This window comes from Sinocyclocheilus grahami, unplaced genomic scaffold (genome assembly GCF_001515645.1).
Source record: "Sinocyclocheilus grahami isolate Dianchi unplaced genomic scaffold, SAMN03320097.WGS_v1.1 scaffold302.1, whole genome shotgun sequence".
In the NCBI taxonomy this organism is placed as follows: domain Eukaryota; kingdom Metazoa; phylum Chordata; class Actinopteri; order Cypriniformes; family Cyprinidae; genus Sinocyclocheilus; species Sinocyclocheilus grahami.
The window spans coordinates 780,154-803,758 of NW_015505481.1; the positions used below are offsets into that span (position 1 = coordinate 780,154).

Consider the following 23,605-nt stretch of genomic DNA (forward strand, 5'->3'; position numbering starts at 1 on the left):
ACTCACATTTTCAAAGGAGAATAACTGACTGTAGCATTGTTTTTCAGATAAACAAATATGTTAACTTAGCATGCTTCTTAAATATCTGCAAACGTATTATGGTATTTTTATGCTTTAGTAGAGTCAAAATCTTCCATACAGCACCTTTAATGAAGAATTTCTCATGCCCTGTACATAAATTCTGTAATAACGTGGAAACTACTATTGGCTCATGCTGTAATGTAAATAAAACCTTTGTTAGAAAATATAGATTATATGCTATTAATTCTGATAAACTTGATTCATTATTCTGTGTATTATGCATTTAATTAGATTTTTTTTTAATCGTTTGACAGCCATAGTATATACCAGTGGTCCTCTCACCATTGTGTTGTCCTCTCTGTTTCAGCTGATGACCAAACACCCAGGCAAGCGTCTGGGCTGCGGTCCTGAGGGTGAGCGGGACATCAGGGAACATGGCTTTTTCCGTTACATGGATTGGGAAAAGTTGGAGAACAAGGAAGTTCAGCCACCGTTTAAACCAAAAGCCGTAAGTCCAGCCAGTCACCTCACCTCTAACACACACACACACACACACACACACATTCTCTCTCTCTTACTTGCATTCACTACTTGCTTGTTGCTGTGATCTAAACCCCTGGTGGTTATTTCAGATTTGAGTCTAAATTCGAGATATAAATTAAAAATAAAAAATATATATATTTTTTAGCCTGATAATTAACATATAATGCATGACATGGTTTACCAAAGTAAGACAAAATTGCATCAACATACTTTGTTGTTTCTGGAAAAAATACTCCTATCAACAACCATAACCCTACTGTTGTTCTTAATCCTATAAAAATGTGTAATCCCAATCCAACCTCGACCTAACTTGATTCAAACTCATCAATTAATCTATTCGGACTAAATTACAATTTGAATTTCAATAAGTAGAATCGAAAGGGAATTCAATTACAAAAAATACAACTGCTATAAGTGTATTTTGTTATACATTTTTGAGTATAAATTACTCATAATCATGTTCATACAACATACAGGCTATTAATGGTAAAGTAAAAATCTGTTATGAATCAAAAACAGTGTTGGACTTTTGTTTATTTGTTTTTGATTAAAGGCAAAATTAGGATCTTATTAGGTTTTGTTATCTGTGTAAAGTTGGTAGACATTAGAAAAAGTAGTATGTATTTCAGGGAGTAAATTGGCATAATTACCCAATAATTATTAAATCATATATTTTTTGTCTCAAAATTTGTGTTACATTAATTTAAGGTGTCCTTGTTACAGTGTAATTTTACATATAATTACTGAGTAATATTAATTAACAACATGTACTACTTACTATATGGTTAGGGTTAGGATTAGGGTTTACTTGCATGTAATTATGCATAATGTATTGTTATTATAATAGTAAGTACATGTAACATGTGTAACAAGGACACCTTAAAATAAAGTGTTACCAAAATTTGTACTGGATTGAATTACAAGTATTATATTTATAGCATTGGAATAAGTGAAATTCAACACACTTGTGTTTCATTGAATTGCAACAGTAAATTCTTCATGTCATTCGAATTCAAATTCAATTTCAACATCCTGTGGGGCTTAATTTAATCTTGTCAAATAATTTTTTCTTTAATTCTAAATGTCACTCAACCCTGCAGTCTATAAACCTAACCCTAATATCAGAGGGCTGTGATTGGTTAAAAGGAATGTTGTCTCAGGACCAGCAAAGGATGTTGATCCAGGAAAATGTCTTACTTGTGTAAATCACATTAAGTGACCTGTAACGGCACAAACTCAAACTGGCCGCCTGGACCCATAGTTTTCGAAGACCGTGTCAAAGTAGTCAAATTCTGCTGTTCTGTGGTACAGAGATGACGAGTCAAACTTTCAGGGCTATGGAGAGCAGTAGGGTGTAATGAGGAGTCTGTATGTCCTCCTTCAGGCACAGCAGCATCTTAGCTTCGTTAGTGGTGTGTGCACTAGGGCTCCGGCCGAGCTGAGACGCGTTTGTCAGCCTCAGTCAGATCCTTAATGAGTACAGCTTCTCTTGCGTCTGTGTGTGTGTGTGTGTGTGTGTGTGTGTGTGTGTGTGTCTGTGAGAGCTGTCAGATGGAGCATGCATTGCCCAGGCAGTGCTGCATAGTGCTTCCCTCCACATCAACCCTCCTGACCTCCCGCTCGGACTCAGACTGGCCTGTTAAACGTGATCTCCTTCCTGCAGCGCCTCCCTGGCATTGAGGTCTCGGTGCACCCATTGAGAACAGATTGTCCTGTTGATTTTAGAAAACCGAGTTCACTGCTGCCATTAACTTCGTCTTCACATTAAAATCGGAAGTGTTACTTTAGCACTTGAATTGAATGTGTTAGTTTTAGTTGAAAGGGCAGAAGTGTGTAATTTCTGTGCCACTAGTGTCACCAAACGGAATTGTAAAAATTATGGTTTTCAAACAGGTTTCCTTGAAAGTCCTTCATACCTCCAATGGATGAGCAAACAGATAGTCCAACTTCCAAATTCACACCGTTGGTTGAGCCAATGTTTTTGACAGAGCAACGGTTTTGGCGTCAATCCTCATTGGTCCTTGCTTGTCTCATAACCAGTGGTAACAATGCTACTGTACAGTATATAGTGTAATTCAGTTAAATTTTTATTTTACTATATTTTCTCAGATAATTTAAAGGAATAGTTCATCCCAAAATTTTAATTATTAGCTCTCAGGCCATCCAAGATGTAGACAAGTTTGTTTGTGCTTTGATTTGGAGAAATGTAGCATTACTGAACATCATTTGCTCACCTGTGGATCCTCTGCAGTGAATGGGTGCCGTCAGAAAGAGAGTCCTAACAGCTGATAAAAAAAACATGTTTGGACTCTCAATAAACAACAAGAATCCACTCCAGTCCATCAGTTAGCAAGCTGTTTGCAATAAAGAAATCCATCGAGACATTTTAAAACCGGCTAAAATATGAGTCCTTTCTCCATAATAATACTTTCTTCAATGAAAACATCATGTCATCTGAATCAGGAGAGTAATATCCACAGATCAAGTACCATTTACAAGCAAACACCATCCAAAACAGTTTTAAACAAATATGTTAATGTGATTTTGATGTGAAAGCAGAACAGCGGAGGAAGCATTATCATGGATTATGGACTGGTAGCGATGTTTGTAGTTAAAACACCTTAATGATTGATTTGTTTCGTACAAACACATGACTTTCCACTTCACAAGGCATTAATTGATGGACTAGACTTACTTGTGGATTATTGTGATGTTTTTCACAGCTTTTTCTGACGGCACCCATTCACTGCAGAACATCCATTGGTGAGCAAGTGCTGTAATGCTGAAATACTCTAAATCTGTTCCCAGTTTTCAAGCTTGCTTATACTGTGAAACAGCAGTGAGGTACATTAGCTCACTGTTCAGGTGTGTGTGATTGTGAGTGTTCATGTGGTGTTGGCTGCCTGTGTAGCAGCAGATGGATGTTTGCGTACTGGTGTCATTAGCTGAGCAGAAAGACTGATGATTTTAGACCCTCTTCGGGATGACGGCCGCATGCTTGATGGACATTCAAATAACTGTGATTTACAAACTCAGGCAATTATGAGAATGAGACTCGTGTTGTCTCATGTGGAGACCAAAAATTCATGCAGACAGACATTAGCTCTGTTCCAAAACTCAGTAAGAGGCATTCAGGGGTAGCATTTTAAGGAGTCAAAGGCATCCCAGAATGCACCGCAACAAACACAGTGAGAAATAAATCAAATTAAAAGTTAAATGTGATTTACAAATACTGTATAATTGATTCAAAACTAAAAATTAGGCATGCCCTTAAAATGATTGCCAATATGTATCTTTTTTTTAATCAATATCAATGTATAAATATGTATTTTTTTGTATGTTTTCATGCCACTGCAGGGGCGTTGCTAGACCCTTTTATGAGCCCCAGTAAAATATCGCAGTGCCCCACTAAAAATATTACTGATAAATCCTTGATCTAACTGGCCATACTGGTTTGCAAAAAGGTTGCAAAAATTGTTTGTGATTAAGTTTGATTTATTAAAACCGTTTATCCACAGAATAATTTGCAGCGATTTTTCACCCCACTATTTGAAATTCATTTATCTGTATCAGTATCAAAAAGTATTTTTAAATGGTCAATATTAAAAATTCAGTTTTGTCCAAAGATAATCCAAAGATAAAAAATAATAATACATTAAACATGAAAATTGTCATTTTTGTTTTGTGAATTAAGGCATCCAAACAAACTAACATACAGTGTGAAATATGGTTAATTCCCTTTCAAATGAGTTGAAATAAGGTGGAAAATCGCTTGTCCAAAAAAGTTTGCCATAATTTATCATTATACCTTTAAATCAGTGAATGATGGCAAATGTAATATAAAATAAATGCAAAAGAATGTCACAATTACATACCCCATAAATAAATGAGAAAATAAAAAATAATCCGTAATATTGGCTTATGACCGATATGTGCATCCAAATAAGCTTATAATTAAAAATGATTTTACCCAGAAAATGTTGTATTTATACTTGGTAGTCACATAGTGTCACATTGTTCCTCGTGTCATCTATATTTATTCTATCAAGTGTGAGATGAATGTTCCATGTGATTCTTGAGTGCATTCTTGTGTATGTAGTGTTCAAAATTGCTTACTTTCAATGCCGCCTTAGAAGGCAGCTGCCAATGTAGGCAATGAGGAAGCTCACTAGGTGTTGTTTTCGAAGCTAATATGTGCGTTTGAAGTTCCTGAGCCTGTAGTTAAAGAGCCAAAGGCAGGCTGGTCATTGAGGACAGTTCCCTAGATTCTGCCCCGTTCCTGCTGAGCACCTCCTTGCCCAGATCTCACTCCGCTGGGAAACACGGTAGTCTGACGTAGGATTTGGATGGCATGTCCCTCTACACATCACAGCCTGTGGCTCTGAAATGAAGCGTGACAGGAGTGTCTGGCAAGGGATCACTGCATTGAGGTGGATTAGGGAATCGGACCCAGGGGATGCGAAGAGGGACGCGGGCCTCGAAACAGTCAGAGTGACTTTACAGCTCAGGTTTGGAGCAGAACGAGGGGAGGGCCGCCATACAGAGCTCTTCATTTCTCTGCTGGTGCTGTTGAATTATCTGGTGGCAGGTGAGAAGTGACTGTTGATTTGTTGCTTGGGATGCCAGCCAGCTCTAGGTGGAACGCCTCTGGCTGTATCTGCAGCAGATGGACTGTTGTTGCCTGCGTGTTACAAGACTGGCAGCGGCGGCCCGCATGTGCCAGCCATGGGAGGGCGGATCTCTGAACGCTGACAGCTTCTTTGCTGCCAGCGCCGCTCACTCTCACTTCCTGTATGTCACCCGGCACCTTCTCTGTGTCGGTGCAGATTGGACACGGTCACCTTAACCTCACCCTTTCATTTACACACACTGTCCGTCATGCTCTGCTCATGCTGGAACAAAGGAGTGATGGGTGGAGGTGAAAAGGGATCAAAGCCAGGTGAGGAGAGTGACAGATTCATTATGAAAAGTCCAGCTGATACCAGCAGGCTTCCGTGCTGGTAAATGCTGTTGAGTGTTGATTTTGATGATCACCAGTAAAATGGTAAAGCTTTCAGTGAAGCTGTTTCACCAAGAAAGTTTTTCTGGTTAAAGAGTTCTCTAGTTAGTATACAGTTCTTTTCTTTACAGTGAAAGTGAATGAGAACAAATGTAGGTGAGGTTTTTGCTCACTTTTCCGTACATATTTCTCCCCAAAATATGGTTAAGTAGGTACACACACATAAATATTTATAAAATACTTTGATAAATTGTTAAAAACATAAAATATAAATTGATCAAAAGTGACAGCAAAGACATTTATAAAGTTAAATATTTCTATTTCAAATATATGCTGTTCTTTTGCACTTCCTATTCGTCAAAAAAAAGAAAATAATAATATATATATATATATATATATATATATATATATACACACACACACACACACACACACACACACACACACACACACACACCATGGTTTACCCAAAAACATTTTTTGTCATCCCAAAAGCATCACAACTATTGTTAACATTGATTGTAATAAGAAATTCCTGACCATCAAATCAGCATATTAGAATGATTTCAGAAGGATCATGCAACACTGAAGACTGGAGTAATGATGCTGAAAATTCAGCTTTACCATCACAGGAATAAACTACATTTACAGTATATTAAAACTGAAAAAAGATTATTTAAAATTTTGATAATATTTCATAATATTACGGGAACCTTGGTGAAAATAAACTTAAAAAGTACATAAGATAAATATAGAAATGAATAAAATGTGTGTGTGTGTATAACCTCTGGTTTCTCTAGAGACTGTCACTGTAATAAATATACTGTAAATGGCTATGGATAAAAGCATCTTAGGGCTTAAGCAAGTAAAGAATTCTTGTGGAGCCACCAGGACTCCATCACGCTGGGGTCCAGCTATGGTCTTTTGATCAGGCTTTGCCCAGAGTGAAGTTTGGAGTGCATGTCGTAGTCAGAAATGACAACTATGGGCTGTGTGAGCGTGATGCTCGGTAGCTTTTGCTTTTAAAGAATATTATTCTCCTTTTCATTCCCTCTCCCTTCATCCCCATGTGCAGCAGTCACTCAGAGATATGAGTGAGCAGAGGGAAAACACTTTTTCTCACAAATAAAAGCAAAGTGTGTGTCAGAGAGAAAAGGTGTGCGTCAGTGAGCGATGGACGCATGTGTGAGAGAGAGAGTTGTAAATGGGCAGTGTTTAGCACAGCGGTCTTCAGACAAGCCGCTTGTCACATGTGTGTCTTTAATAGCAAGGGCTGTTCACAGTGGATGTGGCCCCCTGATGCTAATGACTGTGGACAGGTGATTTTAAGAGGACACCAAAAAGCTTTTCCCTCAATTTTCAGGGGCCGATGAGACGCAGGTCGTTCGACTCTCTCTCATACGGATGGCAGCGAGCGGGCAGATCCATAAGTCACAGCCTCCCCTGATCGCGTTTGGAAATACTAATGCATCTGTGGCGGGGCTACAGGGGTCAGGTGGCTGCTGCATGGGACCATTAATTGAGTTTAAATTAGAGGGGCTTCTGAATGCAGAGGTACAAGATGCTGCGCGGGGTGATTTAATGGTTCCCACACACAGATGTTATGCCTCAGTGCTCTCACTCTCTGTCACTCTGTGTGTATGTGTGTGTATGGCAGTTTAGTATTTAGAGGTAGTGAGTGAGCTTGCCAAGAAAGTCTGAGCTTTGATTGCACCTCTGTCTTATATAAGATGTATTGGTTGTAAATCATTCACATAGTAGTCAGAATCCTCTTGCTGAAAATGCAGAGGCACATCTAAAGCTATTGTGTTTGCTGCCAGGTCCACGCTAAGGATTCTGGGCTAATGGTACAGTCAAGAAAATGAGGTCATTTCATGCTGTATGAAGTGGGGCTTTTAAAGGCTCAAGCTTTTGTTGGGCTGCCCAGTGGCGTAGGGAGTGTTTATTTGAAGGGGTTTGGTCTTACAAATGCTTCTGTTTACCTAGAACTCAGGTACAGGCTGTCTTAAGGATGTGATAAGTGATCATTTAACATGTTTTTGTCAATCATGCAGTGAGGGATTATAAACTTTTTTGTGCATAAATGCATGTGTGTATACACTACGCTCAAAATCTTGGGGTCAATAAGATTTTTTATGTCTTAAAGAAATTAATGTTTTTTTATCAGCAAGGATCAAAAGTAGCAGTAAAGACATTTATAATGTTAAAAAGTATTTCTATATCAAGTAAATGCTTTTCTTTTGAACTTTCTATTCATCAAAGAATCCTGAAAGACAAAAGGTATCATTATTTCCACAAAATTAATAAGAAGACATTTTTCTAGTGCACCAAATCAGTAATGACTGCTGAAATTCAGCTTTGTCATCACATGAATAAGTTATTATTATCATTATTAATAAGTTAAGTTAAAACAGTTATTTTAAAGTGTAATAGTGCTGTTTTTTTGTTCAAATAAACGCAGCCTTGGTGAGCATAAGAACTTCTTTAAAAGCATTAAAAGATATTTCCGACCCCAGTCTTCTGAACAGTAGTATATGTCACACACTGAGGTGAGAATGAGCACTGTACTGGATTAATTAGATCTAGATTATGATTTATTCACATTAGTTTAAGTGCTACCACTTGGAATAATCAGCTGTACAACTGTCTGTTGCATAGGTCCATTAATAAAAAAAAAAAATTTTTTTTGTAAAAATGTTTAAGTTCACTAAATGTAATGCTGTAACACTGAAAATATGTGGAAATGGGAAAAAATAGTATATTGTGACAAGTTTTGTGCAAGTAAATTTCTTTCATTTTGAAGGAGCTGTAGTGAATGGACCCAAAGTTGATTGCCCTCCCATTGTGCTCATTAGAAGCAGAACCCTATATAGACTTTCAAAAGGTCTTCACTCTGATTGGTGGAAATGATGAACTCCTGTGAAGTCGAAAGCTTGTGATTTTGTCCTGTGCAGTGGGTCTGTATGTAATATGTTTGATCCATGTGCATCGTATATGATCTACAGTGCTGGTGTTGATTCTCCACTAATGACTGCATGGTACATCACAAAATATACAGCCACAATATGTTGTTATAAAATAATGCATATGTTGAACAGTAATATGCATCACATCGTGAGCTGCCTCAGCTCTAATTTTCACCACTTGGCAGTTTTTCCTCTTTCATTGTGGCTGCTCCAACTGTATTGTTTGCCAAGGGAGAGGTTGCAGAGATACCTCATCATGGGCCAGAGGTAGAGAACTGGCCAGGTTTGGAATATTCTGATGGTTTGCTTCTGAGTCCTATTCATGAATATTGCATGACGGGCTGTAAAAGGTGAGTTTTGATATCGTACTGGACTGCCACTGATCAATGCTCTCCATGTAAAGGTGTCCGCATGTGTGAACAGTGCAAAGGATTTCACTCTCATTTACAGATTCGCTTGCGTGGACGTACCTGTTTTTTACCATTATGGTGAGCGAGCTATTTAAATGTCACTGGAAGTGCAATAGAACATTGGAATTTCAAAAGCTGACATTTGAACTGAAGCGTATGTGTTTGTGGTGGCATTAATGCTGTTGTTATTGTTTTCACTGTTGTTGTTTTCAAAAGCATCATGAATGACACCCTAACACGCCATTGACATCTGGAACATATTTCTGTATCAGTATGAGTGTAAAGGTCTCACACGCGCCTCCATGAATTCATATTTTTCCAAGTTACACCCAATGCCATGATGGAAAGACCAGTTTCGGGCTACTAATTTGGCTAATGTGAATTCCCATATTGGTGCAGCTGGTGGACCAGTGAAAAAATGCTGGTCAATGGGCTTCATTAGATAGACCAGATTGGTTCTGTTATCATTTACTCATCTTGTTGTTCCAAACTTTGACTGACTTTTTTGTGGAATGCATAAGAAGATATTTTGAATAATGTTCTGTTTGCTCTTTTACAATGAAAGGGGACTGAATCTTGAAGCTTTGGAGGAAAAAAAAGATGCAAAAGCACCATAAAATGAATAATATACAACTCGTGCACTATTTTTCATATGGCTTCGGAAGCAGTATGATTGCTTGATGAATAGACTGAAGTCATTATTCACTGATAATCTTCCCCTCCAGTGAGCTGTTAACCACTGCAAACAGATCTTTGAGTCAGTCAGCCTGTCAGTTTTCTACTCTCCTCTATTTTCTTCAAAAATAAATAAAAGATCTGACTGAAATGATTATTTATACATGAATCAGATACTATTACTTTTCAAGTGTTTTCAGTGAAGTCAAGATTTTCTGTGAATAATGAGTTAAATTTTGTTTCTCTAGAGATCATATGGCTTCAAATATAGCACTTTAAGTTGTATGGACCATCTGTATGTTTCTTTTATGGTGCTTAAGTTTTTGAGGAAGGTATTTAAAAATATATATAGCTTTGGAATGACATGAATGGGAGTAAATCATGACAGACTTCAATTTTTTAAAGTATACTCTTATAAATAAAGGTTCTTTATTGGCATTTATTATCCCTTGAATTACCTCTAACATCTATGGAATCTTTCCATTGCACAAAAGGTTATTTTTAGTTGAAAAAGTTAGTTTTTCAAATTAAGAAAAAATTTAACTTTTAAAGGGGTCATCGGATGCCCATTTTCAACCAGTTGATATGATTCTTTAGGGTCTTAATGAAAAGTCTATAACATACTTTTGTTAAAAAATATCAATGATAGTGTAAAACAACCCCCTTTTTACCTTGTCAAAAACAGCTCTGTTCACAGCAAGCCGTTTCAGTGCATGTCCCTTTAAATGCTAACGAGCTCTGCTCACTCCGCCCCTCTTTTCCGTGGGGTGACAAGCCGTTCTCTGAGAGATTTTAAACCGATTTTAGCCGCATTTAATTTTTAATTTAGGTAGATCGGGGTAGATCGGGGGCGCATTCCCTTCAAAAACAAAAGTAATCCACTGCGTCTTCAGTAGCTCAGATATTGGGAGTAAATGACGACTACTATGTTCATTATTACATCCAACAACAAAGCACCTCAGTCGCTTAGGAGACATTATTGTCTACCCCTGCTCCAGCGTCGAAACAATGGCGCACTGTTCACAGCTCACTCAGGGCAGGTCAATGCTTAAACGTTAGTGTCAATTAATAGTCGTGGGAGGGGCCTGGGTTTGTGTGACGTCACACATCCAAGAATCTGAGAACGGCTTGATTTGAGAAAGGGGTTATCATTTATCGGGATTTTTAAAAAAGCACTGGATGGATTTTTATCATTATAGGGTGGTTGTGTACACACACTGCCAAGATTTCAGTTCAAACATGTAAAAGGGAATTTTGCATCCGATGACCCCTTTAAGAACTATCCACTAAAAGGTTCTTTGGGTAACTCAGAAAGGTTCTTCTATGTAATCCCTATGAAAATTCCCTTTTGGAACCTTTATTTTTAAGAGTGTAAACAATCACCCAACGCTATTCCATGCGTTCTATTCAGTATGCTGGTCTATTCAACAGGATAGGCTATCCATGTATCCAGAACTGCTGTTCAATAATCTTCAGTACTCTTACATTCACATCCATTCTCATACTTTTATTTGTTCTCTTTTACGTTCTACTTGACCATGTTCATCATCCCCCATCCATTACATGCCTCTCTTCTTCTTCTCTCCCTCCTGCAGTGTGGCCGGGATGCAGAGAACTTTGACCGCTTTTTCACCCGCCATCCACCGGTTCTCACCCCTCCAGACCAGGAGGTCATCATGAACCTCGACCAAGACGAGTTCGAGGGCTTTTCCTTCATAAACCCCGAATACCCTGCCATGGAAGCCCAGAGTTAAGGGCGACCTCCTAAAACTAACCCAGCCCTCCATCAAACCCCCTCTTCATCAAACCTCCTTACGTTTATGTATCATACACTCCATAAAATGGGCACGTGTATGTACATAAACAGCCATGCACAGAAACTAAACCATCTATATACATATGCATGCGAAACTTCGATATTCGTAGATTAGCCTGAAGGTCGTTGTCGGCTTTCACGACATCCCATTGAGTGTGTCCATGCTGGAGGAACGTTTGAATCTAAAGGCTGTCTTTATACTATTTGTACTCTACAGCTTTCCTGAATGTGGTGTGTATTGCATAGCTCTCTTCTAAACTATCCTCAGATGTGTGTGTGTGTTTCGGGCACCGCCAGTGTTCAGATTCAGCCATTTGCACTAAAGGTGCATGAATCGCATATGAGATGCACAGTGGCTAGCCTCGCTCTCCTTATCCAGCCTGTGACAGTGATATTCTGCTGATTTTTATACTCAAACCATTTTGCCTGTTTCAAAAAGAATGCAAACTCAAAAGGTTTTTGCATGACGGTTTTGTTTTGCCCGAACTTTTATGATACATATGTCGTTAGTTAGCTCTGTAGTGAACCCTAGTCTTGCTTTAATCTCTGACTTGCATTGTACAGACAAGTACATAACAGAAATTGACCAAAGTTTTCCTTTTTCTTTTTTTGGAAGCATGAGTAAATCTGACTTTTTTAGGATGCCTGTATCCTGTTTGCGTGTATGTATGGGCCAATAGAGCTTAATGGATGTGCCTGATTGTGGTAGTGATCTGCTTTTTTTTTTTGCCTGATCATCTCACACCATCAGCAAACACTCACCCATGTACAGGAAGCATGACTCCTGTGATGGTTCCCGTTGGCTCTTCCTTGTTTAACACTTGACTTCTGCTTAAAGGTCAGCCGGATTTTATCGAGAGGTATTTGACAGGCACATTAAATATCAACTACCTCGTGCTTGAGACAATTACAGATTGAGACAGGACGAGAGAACAAGTGCTAATATCAGAAACGAGCTAGTGCTGTAGCCAATAACCATGTATTACTGACCCCTATGTTAGATATGCATGTTTTAATGGGTACGATCAGGAAGCATTTTTCAACATCATTGGGGTTTACGATGACAAAGAGATGAGTAGTCACCCATGGGTAATATCACAGAATTATACCCTGGATTTCATTGAAGAGCTTGTGTATGAGCAAATTAGTCTAGTTGGGACGCACTGATATAGCTTCACTTCGCTTGAATGATTCCATCTTGAAGCTTGTCAATAGAGACCCGCCGCATTATATTATGCTGAAACTTGTTACGTGAAAACCCTGAAAGAATACCACAACGTTTGTGTGGAACACAATATTGCACTTCGAAGGCGAAGAGAAGAACAGGATATGAAGACGACTAATAATTTGCAGCACAATTAGACGGTGTAGCTTTGGAAATAAAACATTTCAAGCGTGTAAACATTGCTCATAAGCGACAATAGGGGTCCGTTGAAGCTATCTGTTGTTGTGTCAATGGGTCCAACACAGGCTGGTCAGTGCTTTAATGCGGTGTCCTAATTTAGCATGCTGACGACTCCGATACGACAGTAGATCTAGAAACGTGAGCACTGTTCATGTCAGCGGTAACAGCAGCGAAGTCCCTGTGAGGAACAGATACCGTATCACTAAATGGAACTGGAAAGGCCACAAGAGCCACACATCCACAGAAACGGGTCAGATCCTCTCAGTTCCTTGAGCGGTTATCCGTGCTGACTAGCAGCCAGTGGCTTTTATTGGAAACCACTGGGACTTCATATCATATCTTCATCATAGGATTTCAGGGAAGGGATAACCTGTCTATAATGGTGAAAGTTTCCAGATCTGTTGTGGTTTGCAGGATAAGACACTTTTGGTTAAAACAAAGAAGAAAAAAGGACAAAAAAAATATTGTGCATTTGTCATTTCTGCCAAAACATATAGCGAGCAGTTCAGTGTAGGGCTTTGATATAATTTTTTTTAAGTGTCTTAAAATAATTATAAGCAAATAAAATGTGTCAAATGTTCTTAAATGTATTTTGAATGAATTTTATGTGGTCAGTATTGTAGATAAAAATAAATGAAAAGGGGGGATTTGTGTGTTTTCTATACCTTAAAATGTGCATAGAAGCTTTATGCATGAATTTCAGAAAACTAGCCTAGTGTTTTAGTGAGCGCTCTTGACCTTTCTGTGTGCTTTGCTACATACATCCTCAATGCTTTTCTTGTGCCAAAGTATTTTCCACTAAAAACCACGAGTATGCATTTAAATAAAACTGAAACATCAATAGCCTTTGTTTGGTTTTGCGTCGTTTCCCTCATTGTAGTTTTGAGTGTATATAACCATGAAATTCAACCATGCCTGTAATATGAACTCTGGAAACACAAAAGACTGTTTTCTATTCTAAGACCCTGATGTGACATTTTATTCGATCACATAAAGCATTATTTGTATGTGTTTCTGAACCGCTTGGCAGAGGAAGTCTTGTCAATTTGCTCAGAGCATCGCCTGACGCCTGTATAAAACCAACTTGGACGGTGTGCAGCACGTGCCCACGCTAAGCTCTGCATATTTCATGCCTGCCACTTAACATGAGAACATTTCATCCTGTTCCACCACCATTCAGCCAATGACATATGGGAAGAACATACATAAGGGTGGGTGAACACTAGAGAGACGCTTTATATGCCGTATTAAACATGCTGCGAACGCTTATTGTAAAAATTGGAGTGGTGGATGGCCTGCTTATGTAAGTAGCACCGTAAAAATTAGCATGGGGGTCTCGGAGATCTTTCAAACTTGTTGTTTTTACATGTATGCGGTACACAGTTGAGTCTGGCGCTCCACATAAGAGTGTTAATTAATTCTGAATGTCGCAGCCTCAAATTAAACGAGTCGGTTAGCACGAAGTGTGTGCGGCTTATCAGCTGAAAACAGGTCAGTGTTTGATACTGCTGTTTTCTTCTTGCGCTGACATCAGCTCGCCGCTAATCCGCTCCTTTATAGAAAGCTCTGTGCCTTAGAATCGCACAAAATTACACCATCACGATTGGAATTAAAGCCTGGCAAAATGAACACCTTGGATTTAAAGGAGGGTGTCTCTCGTCTTTTCTCTCCTATACCTGAGAGCTTTTTTTATTATTATTGTTCCCGTCGAGGCTTTTGGTACAGCATGCATTTCAAACTCTTATCTCTGCTATATATCTGTATGAAAAATTCAGATGGGCTCTGCTGAGGTACAAACATCTCATCCTGGTATTCTCGACGTGTCGACGTCCCTTGTTCCGCTGCCATCCACCACTATCTTATATGTCCATGTGTATCATAGCCTGTTTATGGGAACTGAGCTGCTCAGTGTGCCCGTGCTAATCTCATCTTGTCAAACAGACCTGTATCTAATCAACACAGAATGGCACTGGCCTGCATCAGCATGGCAAGCTAGCATGGATATTCCTGTCAACTGAGACCATTTTGGACCATCATTCATCTCTAATTAGTGTCATTTATCATTTAGTGACGCTTCAGGATGACAAAGATTTTGTTGGATGTTCTTTTTACGCTCTTTGATCTGTTATATCCATTCTGATGTTAACGGTTTACACATTTTTTCAGTTCCTGGTACCTGTGCCCACATGCCTCTGACGGTCAATTGCCAGTTTAGGTATCTAAATGTGGATTTATGACTGATGCTAATTGTAATATTATCTTTTAGCGCTTTGAAGAATATATGTGAAAATATTTTTTAATTTGTATTTTTCAAATGTAACAACTTTTTGTTGCAAATTATATTATCAGCATAACAGTTTACTTATTTGATTACTGACCTTAAAATAGTGCAAAAACATTTTTTTGTGTGTGTTGGTTTTCTTATGCCATTTAATAGATATGTATGTTTTATAATTTTGTATATATTTTAGTTATATTAATAATGCACTTAAGTTTCAAAATTATGAAACTTTTATTTCCAGATTTTTTTGTTTTATTCTTATTTATGTATTTATTTATTCATTCACTGACAATTCTGAAACTTTGTTATTTCTGGATTTAAATTTTGAATTGAAATGTTCTTTTTCATTATAATTATTTTTTATTATTATTTTACTGTTATATTATTAATTCATATATTTTTGTTTAAATTTTTTAAAATTCAGAAACTTTATTTATTTCTAGAGTTAAATAAAATTTTGCATCCCAGGCTTGTGGGCTGTCAGACTTTTGGACCCCACTGTATCTTATAATGTATCACACATATACATGGATCCATGCAACAGTAGACAGATTTATAGACTCATTAACTCTGCAGGATAATTACTAGATTTAAAACTAGTCATTCAGAATCACATCTGCGTTGACCTACAGTCCTGAGGTTTCCATGCCAATGCCCAGTGCCATTTTTCTCTGAACTGTTTGGCTCTTGAGAGCCCAGGTAATCTAGTGGCCATCACTCTGGAGTTGTGGCTTGTGTGCTTCGCTGTGCTGTGGTGTGCTTGAACCAGCAAATGGACATAAGGTAGGAAATGTGCTTCTGTTGTTGTATCATATATCTTTCTCCTGTCTACTGTATTCTTTCTGTCTGGAGCTGTTTTTATCCATGAGCCAGGAGATCTCAAACGCTCTTCTGGAGTCTGGACCGTCTCTCTTCCCCAGTTTTCTCTTCTTTGATGTGATCTGCATACCAATATTTGGAGTCATATGTCTGCGTCTGTGATCTTGGTTGTTTGTAAATCCTTTTTGCTGTGCTTTGACGGCACTCTCATCCCTCTCTGTGTCTTGCTCGCCTGAAAGCGACTTGTCTCTGTTCTTTGTCATTTTAAGGTGCTGTGTTCATTGCCTTTAAAAAAAGAGATCACACTGACTTGTCGTCGTTGGTTTATTGTCTTCAAAACATACTGAATGTTTCTTTAATACCGAGCGTTATGCTGCCTAAAACAACTCTGCACTTCCCACAATTCCCTCAGGCCCACCATTGACCAGAAAGCTGAATTATTTAGCTGGAAATAATGACTTAACTGAATTGCATTGTTTTTCCAAGACATGCTTCATTTTTGGTATTATTATCCAAGCAGACATCCAACAGACTGTGATTAATTTGTGAGAAAGGTTAGCACTCGTGTATATATACTGGGCCACCATGATTATTCTCTGTTCTTCTCTTAATGTCTAAAAGTCAGTGTGAACTTCCAAAATGTGACATATTTTCAAGTGAAACAGGATATTCAACAAGAAAAAATTCTGAAATAGCCTGCAGCATTGGCAAAAAAGGAACATAACTTCAGAATAAGAGCAAGTTATTGCATTTTGATTAAAGATTATGAAACAAAAAATAGTTTGGTTCAGAATAATGTGCATTGATGAATTGTTTACAATACGACCAGGAACATACAATAAGAAAGTAAGTAGAGTCATACTGACATACGCAATCCCATTTCTTCCTCAGAGTAAAAAAGAAATACATTTTACTCGCATGTCTCAATTATACTATTGGTCTTGCAATTCTTACGAATAAAGTTGTAGTTGTCAGATATAGGATAAAGTTGTAAGTTGCAATTACTAAAAGTAGCCAAAATTCTGAGATATCCACCTTGTTTTTCCCATAAGGAAATGTATGGGTGTGGCTTCTGGTGTCATTTGCTTCCAGCTATTTTTAGCTGCACAAAACAGCTTGATTTGCTGCTTGATATCGCTGTCTTATTATCTTAATTATGAATACACTGGTTTGTAGTGCACAGTTTCACCATTTACTGCACGTTGTTATTCTCGTTATTTCCGTACAGCAGCTAATGAACCGGAAGTCTCACACATTAACAGAAAACGGCTTACTTCCGCGTTGAAAAATAAGGTGGATAAAGTCAAAATTCCAAGAAATAGTAGCATTTGTGTGATCTGAAGGTGCAATCTGGAGAAATTTACAAAATAGTGAGATGTAAATTGCAACTATGAGAAACAGTCACAATTGTGAGATATAAAGTCCATATTACAAGGAGTATTCACAATTGTGTGATATGAAGGCACAATTATGAGAAATGGTAACGATTGTTACAAAATCTGAGTTGATTGGCAGTTGTGAGATATGAAGTCACAATTATGACTGTCAAATATAACACCGCAGTTATGAGAAGCAGTCACAATTGCAAGATATGAACGCACAGTTATGTGTGAAATAGTCAAAATAGTGAGATATGAAGTTGCAATTATGAGAAACGGTAACAACTTTGAGATATAAAGTTGAAATTATAAGGAAAAAAAGTCAAAATGGTGAGGTGTGAAGGTGCAATTAGAAGAAATAGTCACAAATGTGGGATAAAAGGCTGAATTTGTGAGAAAAATTCACAACTGTGAGATATGAATGCACAATTATAAGAAAGTCACAGTGGTCAGATGTAAAGATGCAATTATGAGAATAACTCACAAGCAAGAGAAATAAAGTTTCAATTGTGAGAACAAAATTGTTTGAGGAAGTCCGTTACTTTTTATGTATTTTTATTTATTTATTTTACTCTGAGGCAGAAACAGGCTTCCATATTGACTTTATTGAACATAGCAATGTGGCATTCATTCAGAAATACCACCACCCTATATCAAACACATTTCTACAAAACAACATAGCTTAGCGCTCTGTGTTCATTTGTGTATTGGTACGCAGTATTTGCGTCGCCGAAGCTTTCTTGCTCCACTGATGCTTAGCATATTGAGCGCAACCCCTCCCCCCACGCTAGCGTTTCCTTTGCCTTTGTGGATTTACATTGCCAAGCAGTGCATTAACAATGTCTAGCCCCAGAGAAGGCCCAGTCCTCTCTCCTTTTCCCTGTTTTTCTCTCTCCATCCCCTCCATCTCTTCCACACCTTCTGTCATATTCCCTCCATCCCTTTCTAGCTAACTCTGACCCACCTTACCTCTATTCTTTCCTTCTTTTAGTCTGTCTCTCCCTCGCCGTCCTCACACTCCGTGTGTTTGAATGTGTGTGTGTTTGTGTGTGTCCTCTGAGCCATGCTGGCTCTTCCCTCGGGCGCAGCAGTAGCGCAGCAGAGAGGAATTCTCCCAGTAAGAACAGGCCTGTGGGCCTAACAAACCGTCTGCCCCTTTCATTTAGACTCCTCTCGCAGAGAGAGACCGAGACAGAGGCATATAGAGTAAAAGAGAAAGGCCAGCAGTGCCTACGCGTTAGCATCTCATAAAAGAAACGGTAGCGCAAGTGTGTCAATGCAGCGAGCCGTCTCCCACAGAAGCTCTGGATGGAGACTGTCAGTGAGATATGAGTCTCATCAGTGGCCTGGGCGTCTTTTTAAGTGCTTGCGTGTTATAGCTTCTTCTCCTGAAGTGGAATCCCTTCTTCTTTGGCACATAATTCCTCTTCAGCCTTTAACACAGCTGGGCTTTTGCCTAGAGTCTACTTTTCAACAGCTTCTTATTTAATGTGGATAATTGTGGATTTTTAAGGGACAGTTTAGCCGAAAATTAACATACTGTCTTTATTTACTCGCCTCATGTTAATCCAAAGCCATATGCTGTTATTTTTCATGCATATATCTATAAATATTTATACATTTATTTAAATATTTATATTAATATATTTAAATTGGTATCTTTATATTGTATGCATTTTTCCATACATTTCTGCCATATGTACATTAACTGACAGTCACCACTGATAAGCTACCACTAAATATTGTAGAAACTTCATTTGCTGTAAAGTTGCATTGCAACGATTTGTATCGTGAAAGGCGCTATACAAATAAACTTGAATTTGATTTTAAAAAAATTTAAATGTATCAAAAAATATTAAGTAGCGCAACTGTTTTTTAACATTGACAATAATAAGAAATGTTTCTTGAGCAGCAAATCAGTATATTATAATGATTTCTGAAGGATCATGTGACTGAAGACTGGAGTAATGATGCTGAAAATTCAGCTTTGCCATCACAGGAATAAATTACATGTTAAAGGGGTCATATGATGCGATTTAAATTTTTCCTCTCTCTTTGGAGTGTTACAAGCTCTTGGTGCATAAAGAAGATCTGTAAAGTTGCAAAGACTAAAGTCTCAAATCCAAAGAGATATTCTTTATAAAAGTTAAGAGTCAGCCACACCTACCTAAAACGGCTCATTCTAACACGCCCCCACATGTCTACATCACGATGTGAGAAGATTTGTATACCGCCGCCCGAATGTTCACTCAAAGAAAGAAGGCGTAACTTTTATTCTTGCTATAGTGTTGTTGCTGCCGCCATGTCAACACGCTGTGTGATTCGTTGTGAAAGCGAAACTACTTTGTTTGGTCTTCCAAAAGAGGACGATATCCGCTTCGTCTTGCCTAGAGCTGATCTGTGCTGGTCGCTGAGGAAATGCATCAACTTTGCGCTGTGGATCGCCGGATCGGCTTTCACCGTGGACGAAGCGGAGTCCAGCCCGGGATCGTCACATGTGGTTGCCGCAAGCCCGCCGGACGCTCCTTCATTGAATCCGCCAGCCGCGCCGTTCTCAAGCCCGCCACCTCAGCTCACTCTAGCCCTCCGTGTGTGACGCTGTGTTTCGTTGTGAAAGCGAAACTACTTTGTTTGGCCTTCCAAAAGAGGACACAGCTAGAAATCAGGGGTTAAGTTGTATTTACAACACTGTTCCAGAACACTTCAACCTAAATATTCAGATGTGTGCAGCACATTTTATGGAGGACTGTTTCCTGATCCTGGTAGAGTAGACTACAATGCCGGCTGTTCTGACTCACAGACTGTAAATACGTTTTCATATTTAAAGGATTTGCCACTGACGATGGTTTTATGTTTACGTGGCGCGATGCAACGCGTAAAAACACAGTGTAAGTCATTATAATCAGTAATTATGTCCCCACTGGATGCAACAAATGCCTCGTTTATAATGGGTTTTAATGTTTTAGTGTCGTCGCTCCGGCCGGACAAGGCATCACAATATGGTAACTAAGGGTCATAACATTTCCGTCACACGCTTGAGGTATTCGGCCAATCAAAATGCACTGGATAGCTGGCCAATCACAGCACACCTCACTTTTCAGAACGATGAGCTTTGTAAAAATCGACGCGTTTCAGAAAGCCGGGGCATAGAGGAGCAACAATAATGTACAGTATGTGGAAAATAATGTGTTTTTTGAACCTTAAACCACATAAACACATTTCATTACACCAAATACACCAAATAATGTTCTTTTTAGCAACATCGTATGACCCCTTTAACAAATTGTTTTAAATGGTTAGATAAATAGAAAACGGTTATTTTAAATTATAATATTGTGAAATACTGTTACAGTTTATACTGTATTTTTGAACAAATAAACACCGCCTTGATGAGCATAAGAGACTTCTTCAAAAACATTGAAAAATCTTACAGACCCCAAGTTTTTGAACAGTAGTGTATATTTTTTTCCTCTGTATGGCAGTTCATAATGACCATGCTGTCACGGTCCAAAAAGAAACATTTTTAAGTCACACAATAAATGGCTTGGAGGTCTGACATCATAACATCCTTTTGTTACAAGACACCTGAAAACCAGTGACGTTCCGTGTTTGTTATTGACTTCTGATATGAGTGATACTTTTTAATGTTGATTTTATGGTGTTTTTGGAGCTTGACAGATGTGGCCATATGGCAAAAGCTGCATTAAGATTCTTCAAAAATGTCTTCCATTGTGTTTCAGTACAAAACATAACATCAAACAGGGTTGTAACAACATGCAGACGAGTAAAAAATGACAGAATTTACCTTTTTGGGTCAACTACCCCTTTAAGATCCCTTTAAGCTATAAATATTTTTCTAAATACAGCTAACACCCCTCTTCTTTCTCTTTTCCAGCGAAACAGCCGAGATACTTGCAACTTTGACCGGGAGTTCACAAAAATGGCCATCGAGCTCACGCCCACCGATAAGCTGTTTATCATGAATCTGGACCAAGATGAGTTCCTGGGGTTCTCCTACACTAACCCGGAGTATGTCAATCCCTCTCAGGGTTAATCGAGCAAGAGCACTAGAGACTGCTGGTCGTGTATCTCTCTGTCTGCCTGTATGTGTGTGACATGTATGCTCAGGGTCGTGAAAGCTCACTCATATTACTGTAACAGGATTTTACCAAAGGGCTCAGGTGGACCACCTCAGTATATAGCGGTGCGGTATTCGGACATGTTTCCAAGGGGCCAGAATTCAAGCAGTCTGCCTCACCACAAGTCAAACGTTTCCCTCTTCCATGGCTTTCACACTTTCAGGAGAGCCTGTAACCCCCAGCTTCACAAGATTGCATTCGGTGTTTGGTGTTTATATGACGGTAAACGTGGCCTATGCAACAAACGAGGAACAAACACGACTAACCCCGAGTGAGCAATTTGAAAAACAACAATGGCACCTTCAATTATTTATTTGCGGTTCATTATTCCCCCCCTCCCCGTTAGGTCTCTATTTGAACTGAGCTAATGTTTAATTCACTGGCTTAAACCCATTATACCAAAATATTATTACCTCCCACACATGACTTGAGCCGGCGCTCCCGTGCAGCCTGTGCAAAGTGCTGAATCCCTGAAGTGTCCGCACTATTGTGACATTCGGAGAGGGAACAAGAAAGAAAAAAAAATGCCAAGATGGTTGCAAAGTGAAAATGTCATTATCATTCATAATGCTGTAATTCAGGAAGGATTCATATCACTGGGTTTGGGGAGAGCGGAGATTTGTAAAGCTACTAGTTCATATTTCAGTATCCTTGAGGATGAGGATTAGAAACAGCCGGATAGATCAAACGCAGTCGACACCGTCTTGCAATACAGAATTCAAATAGTACATAACTGTGTATCTATGCACCTTGTAGAAAACACAATGTGCCATTTTCCAAGGGACTTCAGCATCCCTGTGATTTCAAATGCTTAATTTGCATGATTGCAATAGTTTGTTTATCCTCTAGGCATAATACTTTTGCATGTATCTATCATTCAGCCGAAAAGACTCTGGTTTTCAATCACAGAAAAATCATACTCGCATTTCCGAAGGCTTGGTCTAGATCAGTCATATATAGCAATGTGATTCGAGTCTGCCACCTATGTGCACTGATGACTCATAGGCTTTGTGTAAATAATGTAACTAAGCACTTTCTGAAGGGGAAAAAAAACATATTTCTTAGCTACCTTCTCATTCGTTTAAAATATAAAGGCATACTGTTATTAAGGTTTTGCATGTTCAGATTTATTATCACTACACATTAATGGCTTGTAATTTGTCCCCTGCATCATCTTGTTTTTTTTAAGTATGTAAGCATATTCATGCGTCTCAAAGCTCCCTGGTCAAACCTCTAATGAAAACAACTTTGAGATCAGATACACATAAATCCATAAAGGCTCTCTCCTAAATAAGCGGAGCTGGATTGATCTGTTCTGCCTACTCTTGTACAGATCCTAGCCTCTCTAGTGCTGTGTGTAGCGGTGCTGTCTCTGTGAGGTGAATAGTTGCATTGTTTTGATTGGGCTTAGTGTCACTAGCCTTCATTTTATACTCGCCGTGTGGCTGCCCAGGTAGTGCTATCCCATAATGCTGCCCGAGACCCGTTTGTTCCATAGAAAGTTAAGCTGCCGCGTATCGATTGGACAATTATCAAAAAGAGAAATAAAAGGCATATATCAGTTGACACTGTGGAGCGTGGGGTGATTTAGAGGGAGAATTTTGTGAGCTTAAAGGCGCAGAGTGTCTGCTTAATTGCCAGCCGAACAGTTTATGACTTCGAGGTCAGCTCCAGGGATAAAGGATGCGAGGTCTCGGAACGAAGCCACACACACATAGATACTGGAAGAGATGCTAGGTAAACCATTAAAGTTATAACTTATTGATGTATTTATGAGAGAATATGTAATATGTTCTATTTGTAATACAGATATTCAATGTAAAACTGTTTTTGTCTAGTTCCTGTGTGCGTGCGTGCGTGTGTGAGTGTGTGAGTGTTTGTTGACCAGAACAAAGTCTTTAAAATGTGGTCTGAGGACCCCAAGGGGATTCTAGGGAGTCTGTGACTCTGGCTTCAAAACAGTGACCATGTAAGATCCAATTATTTAGTGTTGTGTTAATAATTTAAGTAACACTTCAGTATAGTGACCACTTTTCACTATTAACTATATGCTTATTAACATGCCTATTATTCACATACTGGCTGTTTATTAATACTTATAAAGCACATATTCTGCATGACCATATTCTGCATCCCTAATCCTACACAATAC

At 38.7% G+C, this 23,605-nt stretch overlaps 1 protein-coding gene across 2 annotated transcripts in view; it reads left to right on the forward strand.

The window, feature by feature from the left end:
• The window catches only part of LOC107601253 (protein kinase C beta type), a 150,474-nt gene extending 127,289 nt beyond the window's left edge, over nucleotides 1-23,185 (forward strand). Inside the window, exons 16-17 of one of the 2 annotated variants that reach the window (XM_016293367.1) lie at nucleotides 389-529; nucleotides 21,210-23,185. In XM_016293367.1, coding sequence (XP_016148853.1) covers nucleotides 389-529; nucleotides 21,210-21,368 — 300 coding nt within the window. In that variant the 3' untranslated portion in view covers nucleotides 21,369-23,185. Of the gene's footprint in view, nucleotides 1-388; nucleotides 530-11,209; nucleotides 13,377-21,209 lie in introns of those variants that run through there. The other variant, XM_016293366.1, reaches the window with a different exon arrangement.
• The last annotated feature ends 420 nt before the right edge of the window (nucleotides 23,186-23,605 follow it).